This window comes from Nicotiana sylvestris, chromosome 4 (assembly GCF_000393655.2).
Source record: "Nicotiana sylvestris chromosome 4, ASM39365v2, whole genome shotgun sequence".
NCBI lineage: Eukaryota > Viridiplantae > Streptophyta > Magnoliopsida > Solanales > Solanaceae > Nicotiana > Nicotiana sylvestris.
In genome coordinates, this window is record NC_091060.1 from 146,403,997 (window position 1) to 146,414,050 (window position 10,054).

A 10,054-nucleotide genomic window follows, 5' to 3' on the forward strand; every position below is an offset into this window, starting at 1 on the left:
AAATAAAACAGTAGAGAGTTTTGATATAACATTCGAAGAAAAAGAGTTTAAAAAGACAGAAAGAGGGCAGAACATAAAAAGAGAACTAGTTGGAGTGAGAGCATTTTTAGATCAGTTTTGAATCAGTCTAGGGAGGTTTTAAATTCAGTTTCTTGGTTTTAAAGTCAAAAAGTCAGTTTTTAAATTCAGTTTCTAAACTGAATTTCAACTCCAGCATCCTCTTAAAAGAACAAAAGCATAGTTTGAAATAGGCAATCCTGTCCAGTGTTTGAAGTTTTGAAGCTATTGGACTCATTTGAACATTAGTAGATTCTTCTCTGCGATCTGATGTTTCTGGGCCATATTTCGATTTCCTGGGCTTTGGTCGTGTTGCTGTTGGTTTGTTGTTGTTATTTGCTGCCTGATTTTTCTGAAATTGCAACTGGATTCTGGGTTATTACTTGGTTTTGATCTACTGGTTGCTGTTGGCTATTGCTATTGCTTGTTCTCGCTGCTTCAGCTGACTCTTCCTTCCTCTTCATTTTGCGTTACGATTTCAGGTACACAGTTTAAGCTCACCCTGATGTAACTTTGAACTTGAATGAAATGAAGCCACATTCTTGATCTGAGCATGTTTACACGCTTGTAGTTATGGACATTCAACTGATTTGTAGTTGTTCAATATTTAGTTTGTTAGGAAGTGGGTTTTGCTTTGAACTTTTGGTATCAGTAACCGACTATGGACTGAAAATGGATTCTTAGTTTAAATTCATGCTTAATAGTTAGATGTTGTAGTTAAACTTAGAATAGGGAACCAATATTCATTCACTTGTCTCCACATTTATAGCTTCTGTACGTTTAGCTGCTGAACATTAAAGGGTAATTGAAACAGGCAAATAGTCAACCTTGTTTTGTTAAAATCTCAATGCCAACTTCAACATGATCTCCTAGTCATTTTCTTACTCTCAATAACATTACGAAACCCATAAGTAGATAATTAGGAAGGAAGGTTTGTGTGTGCAACTAAAAATAAATAATCAGTATTTGTTAATTTGAATAGGCACGCACTACTCTTTCTGGATGATTTCTAAATGAATGACATAACTACTTAGCATATCTTCATTTCCTGTAAACTAGAATTCTATTTGGGCTGGGGTTAAGGTTTGTGACTGACTATCTTTTGTACATATTTGAGCGCAGATTTTACGTTTACGTTCGTCTTAATCTAATGACTAAGAAGTTACACCCTTTTCAAACATGCAATTAAGTAGGACCTTTTCTTATTTAGAGACTAACATAATAGAAAATGTAGTCACTGTAGGTTTATCCTTTCAAAAATGAGAAGAGCCTCGCCAAATAAAGGATGCAAATTGCAGGGCCCTCAATAATTGATCATAATAAATACTTAGAATTTGGGATGGACTGTTTAGTGAATTTCACTGCCTTCCCCAAAGATAATAACGCGTTAGACTCTTTAGGCGCGACTTAATTAAATTACATTCTTAAATTCGGGTGCGCATTTATGTGACCCAAATTCAAATCTCAACGGAGTCGAAATGTGTTAACAACTACGGGTGCATTGATTGTGACGTGGTTCGAGATGCATTTTCACGACGTTGCAATTCTATAAAAAATAATAATAATAAAAGCGGTTTAAACTTAATAAAAGCACATAAGTTATAACATGTATTAAATCAGATATTTAGCCATTATAACAATTTAAGCGACCGTGCTAGAACCACGGGATTCGAGGGTGCCTAACACCTTCCCTTGGGTCAACAGAATTCCTTACTTAGAATTTCTGGTTCGCAGACTTCATTTGGAAAGTCGAATATTTTCCTCGATTTGGGATTCAAGATAAACCGGTGACTTGGGACACCAAAAGCCAAACCTTTCCCAAGTGGCGACTCTGAATTAAATAAATAATCTCATTTCGAATATTGTCACTTGAATTGGAAAAACTCCCTCGCGCATTTTACCCTTCGGGGCGGGCGCGCAAAATGGAGGTGTGACACTCTTCAGCTCTTTTTTCACCAATTTTGCTCCCATTTGATCCTTTTTCGCTCAAGTTTGTTCCTTTTTCTGCCAGAAATAGGACTCTGTCTCTATAACATTTGCACAGGCGCACCGCATGGGGCGATGCGCCACACGGTGCTCTTTTGGGGAAGTTCAGAGAGCTGATTCTGACAGGCTGCAGGAAATTTCCACAGGCGCGGCGCGCCTCGCGCCGCTCCATGCTCCGCGGTAATGGTAATTCGGAAAAACGTAAAACACGAAAGTTGTAGCTCTTTTAAATAGATTTCAAACGATATATTGTGGAACCCAAAGGGAATTATGAGCGAAAAGTTATGCGCATTTTACTAGATAATGCGTCGTATGCCCGCTCGATTCTCTGTTTTGTTCTTAACTATCATCTGTTGATCCCCGAAAACGATCCCGGCTTGATTCCTTGTGCTTTTACTCAGACTTCAAAGTTCCAATTCACTTGAATTCATTCCATAATATCTACATAGCTCGAAGTCACTCCTACAAGGCATAAAATACACAATTAGTGCAAAACACTAGCGATTAAAGTTCAAACTCAATTAAAGTGCAGTAATTTAGAGTGCAATAAGCGACTAAAATACGTAATTATAGCCCATCATCAGAAATATTGTGGCTACATTTGTTATATGTCTGCTGATAAAATGTAAACGCTTCTTTATCTTTCTCCCAAATCTCCGATGATGAATAAAGTAACGTGCATTTTATTTTTACTCATAAGAGAATTTTTTTTAGAACCATTAAGAAAAACTAACGTCGTTGGTGATATCGATATAAACCTTTAACACATGTTATATCTTTGAGTGGATTGAGTTAGATTACTCTATATGTTGATTGCAAACTATTCTGAAAAAGATGAACCAGTCAACAGAATTCTTAAGTGTGGAATCATTGTAATTAGTAATACAGTGTAGAATGTCCGTTAAACACATAGGATGCCTTTCTTTTCGTTTTCTGGAATCCATGTTATTCAACTTAAAATAATATTACATCATATCAACCTGTCCTTCTAGGGTTTCAATTTGGGAGTCTGCTTAATAATGCCATACGAGAAATAATGTCATAAACCTTACAGAAAACACGACACCATCCATTTTTATAGACCTAGGATCATTAACATTAGTGCTGCAATCCCATTATATTATTGAGAGAATCTCAAAGAAATAGAAATGATCACTTACTATTAGTATAAAAAATGTTAGAAGCAAAAATCCAGATTTTCTAGCTATTTCAATCAACCAGTCATCAATACATTAACTTATTCTGGATAGGCTCATTCTACATTTCCATTAGTTGTGCATGATATGGCGCGAAATTACTTTCCACCAGTCTTGATTTTGGCGATCCCATTTCCGACATTGAAGATCAAAGGCGGAGCTAGGAATATTTGAAGCTTACAGGATTGAGATATTACTGTTTTTATTTTGGATCAAAGTTAACGAGTTCGGCCAAACTTGTAATTCTCCGCCCCTGTTGAAGATGGCATTAAATTTTTGCAGTTGCAAAGTACCTTGTTCGCTAAAAACCAGCAAGTTAATTACGGCCAAAGGGACAGGAACTTGTTACACAAGGAATATTTTAGCTTCCCAAGGAATATGTGACTGATATCCTCTGAGCATTCATAAACGAAGGCAAATATAAATTTTCCATGGCTGTATGTATATATTTAACTGTGCAACATCAATCTGAAGAAGAAACAAATTCAAGAAAACAAACACCGAAAAAGCTCCAGCATTAACATTAATATATGAGCATTCAAACTCAAAATTCCGCAAGATATATCAGACAATAAAGTTGAATATAAAAGATAATCAAAAAGTTGGACATGCCAGTGGCTATTATTAGTCCTCAAAAACAAAATCAGAGAGATGCAAAGATGTAGTAATAAACAAGTTTATTAGGGTTCTCCGACGAAAATAAATCATCTGCCCTTCTTCCATAACTACATATAAATTACAATATCAAATAAAAATATACCATATGTAAATATCATTGTGCCATAGGGTATCTCAGCTCATCAAATGCACTCTTTTGGATTATAACGCCTTGTTGAAAACCTTTATCAACAATAGGAGGAAGAGGAAGAACAAAAGGATTCATCGCTTCCCAGTCCAAATTTCCTCCAGAAGTAGAAGCAGATATATCAATAAGCATATCCTGATCATATAATATTTCGAGACCATCTAATTTTTGTTGATTATTTAGAATCATATGCTCAAGCTCAGCTGTAAAACTGCTAGCTGCCCTATCCATATTGTATTGAGCATTTGCCAAGACATTATCTATTGGCGCAGAAGAGATCAAATTGATAGGACTGTTCTGATATATCGACTGCATCAATAATGAATTATCCATAGGATATTGAGGATTTGTTGCTTCATTTATCGTTTGATCTTCGTCTGAAAATTTACCTCCAAGTTTTATCAACAGTTTTTTTATGGAAGAATGATCATTAAATCTTGGTTCATCGTTTGAATATGGTATTGGCTGCAAGATGGGAATCTCAGGCCAACATGGAAATTGGTTGTTGTTATTGTTATTGGAAATTACCATATTGGAGTTGATTTCTTTTCCTTTTCTTGATCCTTGCTTTTGGCGCTGTTTTCCAAATAGCTTCTTCTTCAGCCTAGTGTTCCAGTAATTCTTGATATCATTATCGGTTCTTCCCGGGAGTTGTGCTGCAATTATCGACCACCTGATATACCCCTCATGAGATTTAGAAATTATACTTAGATTCTAACAAAGCAACGGGTAAATGGGGTTCAATTGAGTCTCTTTCGTCAGAAAATTATACTGAACAACTAACAATTCTTTTTGCGTACGTATAAATTTTTGAATCTCCATGACATAAGGGAAGCTTTTAGTTTGGTGTAACGATTATTCAAAAATTGTTTTCGGTCACAAATTCAGATATCATGACATTGTTGTACTTTTTGAATCTCCTTATTAGGATTTCTAATTTCAACTCTACTTAGATTATTTTATATGAGCTACCAGCTAGTGTTGCTAGTAAAAGGGAGTGGTTAACCAAAAACATGAAGGAGGGGAGAGAGAACATAATCAAAGAAAATAAGGGCTGGCTATATACTACCTGCTTCCAATACTTATGTAGAGGCTGCAAATGATTCTATCTTCTTCTTCTGAGAACCCTCCATGCTTAATATTTGGACGCAGATAATTTAACCATCTAAGCCTACAGCTCTTTCCACATCTATTAAGCCCTAAAAGTTTTAGAAAAAACAACATGACCATGCTATAATAAGATTTTGTACTAAATTATTTTTCATTAAGAAAGAAAAGATGAGATTTGGGATTTTCCTTACCAATTTTTGGAGGCAAAGCAATCCAGTTGCCACCTGTCCCATTCTGCTCAATATATGACTTCAACTTAGCATCTTCTTCAGGTGACCATGGCCCTCTCTTCACGTTGTTTTTGTCACAGCAAGGAGCTCTTCCCATTTCTTGATTTTCTTTCACTAGCAACTAAGTTGGTTTTAATTAAGCTAATTCCTCTTCTTCTATTCCTGTCTTGAGTGTAATTTACTTTTGTGCGTAGAGAGAGAGAGAGAGAGCAGGGGGGGCGGGGAATAACAAAGATTAATATAATAAATGAGAGAGGATAAACATGTTTTAAGGAGCAGTCAGAAAAGTAAGGGTATGGCTAGAAGATGAATGCCAGGAGAGAATATAAGGGTTTTTTCTTCTTGTCTTTCTCATCGCCGAACCATTAAATATACACTAGGACTTTTTAAAAAAAAATATTGGAAGTGTATATGGCCTGTACCTAAAAAATTTTGGAAATGTATGTCCAATAAATCTTATTGACCGTCCATTTGAAAATCATTGACACATAATGTTACAAGTCTTGGCAAAGTAAACAAATCGTGTAGCTAATACGTAGAATATAACTTTGCCAACTTCAAAAATCAAGGCAAATATAGTTATATTTTAATTTTGTTTGTTAAGTTTACCTTGATCATTAAGATAGGCTCGGCCTGAATATTTATCTTGTAATTTATATGCAAAGTCCTAGATTTGCTCTAGGTTTAATTTCTAATGCTTCTATTATTTACTTTAACATTTTGGTTTGATAACTCTGTAGCCTTAACGTTTATATACCTATAGAGAGTCGCGTACCATATACTAATCTTGTATAGAGAATACTTCACACCTAATTTTATGTTTTCCTTTTTCTTTTTGTTTATTAAGCTTGATGAAGCAGAGAAGATTGGAGTTATATATTAGGACGCAATCATTTGAGTAATCATGTAATTACAACTTTGTTAAAAGTGCATACATCCGCTAGGGTTATGAGGACAAAGTCAATTTGATGTCTGATCCTGTGCAACACATAAAGTTCTAGAAGCAAAGCACAAGGAAATATTTTCCGTTTCGGTAGGTGACCAAATGACCACCAAAATTAGAAATGCAAACACAATGGAATTTGGAAATATGGTATTTGAGTGTAGATCGAGAAGCAAAGATAACGGCTACGTTAATATAAAGTGATCTGTTGACTCCTTTAATTACCGAACGGTTTTCAATTTTAATTCATCCTATTTCAAGTTTATAAGTAGTTAAATCTTATAGAGTATGTATTGACCAATTAAAGAAGGACAAGTAAACGTTTAAGGTGCCAAAATTGGCCAAGAATTGTCCCATTTTGTCTTCATAAACAACCTCATACCATAGGCAATCTTACCCTATGCTTATATATTTACTCCATCTGACCCCTTCGTTCAATTTTACTTGTCTACTATACTAAAGCTCTTGTTCCCTTCCCGTAACGGTAACAAAACGGTAATAAAACCAGCGACCAATTCAGCCGCCGGCGACCACCCTCCGCCCACGTAAGTCCCCTCTCTCCTCTCTCCTCCCCATCATCCCACACCCCTCCTCTCTCTCTTTCCCCATCTTTCTCACCCCACCTCTCCTCTTTTCCGTCTTGTCTTCTCCCCCTCTCACTGCCGGCGAGACGCCGACAACGTCTCTCTTCTTTTACACTCTGCTGGTAGTCCTCCCCCCCGTTTCACTTGACTAGACCCATGTGCACGTGGGGGTGCGCTCTTTCACTCCATAGTGAACAAGACAACAGACTCTAGCAGAGACAGACCAGTCGCAGACGAGTGAGAACAACCACAGTCATGTTTCAGGCCTATTTGCGACGCCGTGGTCACACGCAAACCAGACCTGTCTTCAAGCCAGGTGATTCATTACCCAACAACTCCGGCTAGTTCTTCGACGACCACCTCCGGCCCCACCGTCTTCGTCGACGGTACCAGGTTTTACGTTCCTGTCTCATTACACTTTGTCTTACACATAATTTGTTTAAATTTATTTCATTGTTCGTAGTGTGTTCTATACTAGTATTATGATATAGCCGTGGTTTATTTGCTTGGATTATTTAATTTTTTGATTCACCGGTATTGTTTAGATCCTTTGTATTTGCTTTCGGACCTATTAGCACTGTCTAGGATATTTAGTTTCACATATCTTGCTGATCCAGAGTCTTTAGTTTATACTTACTTAAATTGTTGTCGTCTTAGTCCATATTAGTTTATTCACTGTATTAGTGAGCCTGTAGTTATAATTTGTCTTCTTCTAGTTTTTTCTGTTGCCTTGTGTGTGTTAGTGATTCCCCTTAGTCTACTGTAGGTATAGTGGTTGTGGTCTGGGATGTTCGGGTGAGGTCATGTCCTCAAGGGGGAGCGGGGGTAGACTGGGATATAGGACAGGGGTAGGGGCTGGTCGGGAGGCAAGAGAGGTAAAGGGAACAAGGGTGTCCATTGGTTTACAATTGGGCCATGGAATGTAGGTACATTGACGGGTAAGTCATAGAGTTGGCGAAAATCCTCCAGAAGAGGAGGTCAATATAGCGTATGTTCAAGAGACAAGGTGGGTAGGGTCGAGGGCGAGGGACGTGGCAGGTATAAACTTTGGTACTCAAGAGTCCAGAAGGGTAAGAATAGAGTGGGTATCTTGGTGGATAGAGAACTTAGAGAGTCTGTGGTTGAGGTTAGATGAGTGAATGATAGATTGATAATTATTAAATTGGTGGTTGGAGAGTGGTCGTTAGAGCCTATGCACCACATGCGGGCCTAGATCAAGAGGTTAAACAACATTTCTGGGAGGGGTTAGATGAGATTGTATGCCAGGTTCTGCCTGCTGAGAAATTATTCATAGGAGGGGATTTCAGTGGTCATATTGGGTCGACCGCAGGTGGTTATGGCGAGGCTTCAGTTTTGGGGAGAGGAACGGAGGAGGTACCTCGTTGTTGGACTTTGCTAAGGCTTTTGGGTTGGTAATTGCGAACTTTACCTTTCCGAAGAGGGAGGAGCATTTGGTTACTTTTCAAAATGCAGTGGTGAAGACTCAGATTGACTATCTCCTCCTTAGGAGGTGTGACAGAGGGTTGCACAAGGATTTCAAGGTGATTCCAGGTGAGACACTCCCGACGCAACATAGGCTCTTGGTGTAAGACGTTGTTATTATGTTAAAGAGGAGGAAAAGGTCTGCTCGAGGAAGACCGAGAATCAGGGTGGAGCCTTAACTAAGTATAAAGCCCAAGAGTTGGAGGGGCGGTTATCGGCTATGGGAGCTTAGAGGAGCAGTGGTGACGCGAACACTATGTGGTCAACGATAACAGATTGTATAAGGGAGGCTGCGAGAGAGGTGTTAGGGGTCTCGAGGGGCGTCACAAGCGGGCACAAAAGAGACTGGTGGTGGAATGAAGTGGTCCGAGGTAAAGTGCAAGCGAAGAAGGCAGTGTACCTGAAGTTAGTGGGTGCATAGGTGAGGAGGAGAGGCGAGCATGCATGGAGAGGTATAAGGTAGCTAGGAAGGAAGCTAAGCTGGTGGTCATGGAGGCTAAGATTGTGGCTTATGGTCGTATGTACGAAGAACTGGGGGGAAAAGGCAGGGAGAAGAAGTTATTCAAGTTCGACAAGTTGAGAGAGAGGAAGGCTCGGGATTTGGAACAAGTGAGATGCATCAAGAACGACGATGGTAGAGCATTGATGGAAGATTCCCAGATTAAGAGAAGATGACAGACTTACTTTCATAAACTTCGGAATAAAGAAGGGGATCAGGATATTGTGCTAGGTGAATTAGAGCATTCCAATAGTCATCGTGACTTTGGGTACTGCAGGCGCATCAAAGTTGAGGAGGTTGTGAGAGCTATGAGTAAGATGAGTAGGGGCAGAGCGACTAGGCCTGATGAGATTCTGGTGGAATTTTGGAAGTGTGTGGGTGTGAGCACGTGATTTTTGCTTCACGGAAACTACTCCAAAAGAAATCGGAAAATAAATAAAATAAGTTACCTTCGGGTACAATTTTGAGGATTTGTGTGACATTTTTGATAATTGTTTTATCCGTAAATGCTCGCCTTGCTATAGTTAGAAAAATACACAAATACATGTTGCATGCATTTAGGAAAATGGCACATTTAGGAATTAATTAACCATTATTTGGTTTTTAAAAAAAAGAAGCAAAAATCACAAAAAATATGCATTTCTATTCTATCTATTGTCAGGGTAATTTTATTAAATGTTTTAATTCGTTGGATAATTGTTGTTAGGTATTAATTAATATTTGTGTAGTTTAATTTTGGGTTTTAGGAATTTTTGGTTTAATTATAAGAAGGAAAGACCGGATTTGGGCAAAAATTTAACTAAAAAATCAGGCCCAAACCAATTTGCAACGACCCAGTCCAAACCAAGGTTCCAGGGACGCCCCCAAATGATGCCGCATAGGGCGTTTGATCTGAGCCATTCATCCATACTCATCCAACGGTCCACGATCGCGCCCGTAACCCGACCTGCTTACCCGGGTCGACCCAGCCCCTCATTAAAAACCAAACGACCTCGTTTCTACACCAAATGACCCCGTCTTGTCCCTCACCAATTAATCCAAGCCGTTGAGATCATTTGATCTAACGGCTCAAATTAATTGCCACGTTCCGTATATAAGCCCCTCATCACACCCCACGCCCCCTATCCGAACACCCTCCTTCCATCATCTCTCTCAGACACGA

At 38.5% G+C, this 10,054-nt stretch overlaps 1 protein-coding gene across 1 annotated transcript; it reads right to left on the minus strand.

Annotated features, from left to right (window-relative positions):
• Positions 1-3,830: 3,830 nt before the first annotated feature.
• LOC104244051 (transcription factor RAX3-like) lies at positions 3,831-5,698 on the minus strand. The gene is made up of 3 exons (XM_009799355.2): positions 5,346-5,698; positions 5,114-5,243; positions 3,831-4,717 (listed from the first exon to the last, which is right to left on the minus strand). The coding sequence occupies exons 1-3, from the start codon at positions 5,479-5,481 to the stop codon at positions 4,012-4,014; spliced, it is 972 nt and encodes a 323-aa protein (XP_009797657.1). The 5' UTR covers positions 5,482-5,698; the 3' UTR covers positions 3,831-4,011.
• Positions 5,699-10,054: the final 4,356 nt, after the last annotated feature.

Excerpts from the sequence above, each read along its gene's own strand:
- LOC104244051 (XM_009799355.2), bottom strand. The coding sequence starts at position 5,481 with ATGGGAAGAGCTCCTTGCTGTGACAAAAACAACGTGAAGAGAGGGCCA. Across the intron at positions 5,244-5,345 it reads TGCTTTGCCTCCAAAAATTG|GGCTTAATAGATGTGGAAAG; the intron begins GTAAGGAAAATC and ends TAAAACTTTTAG. Across the intron at positions 4,718-5,113 it reads TACATAAGTATTGGAAGCAG|GTGGTCGATAATTGCAGCAC; the intron begins GTAGTATATAGC and ends GGGGTATATCAG.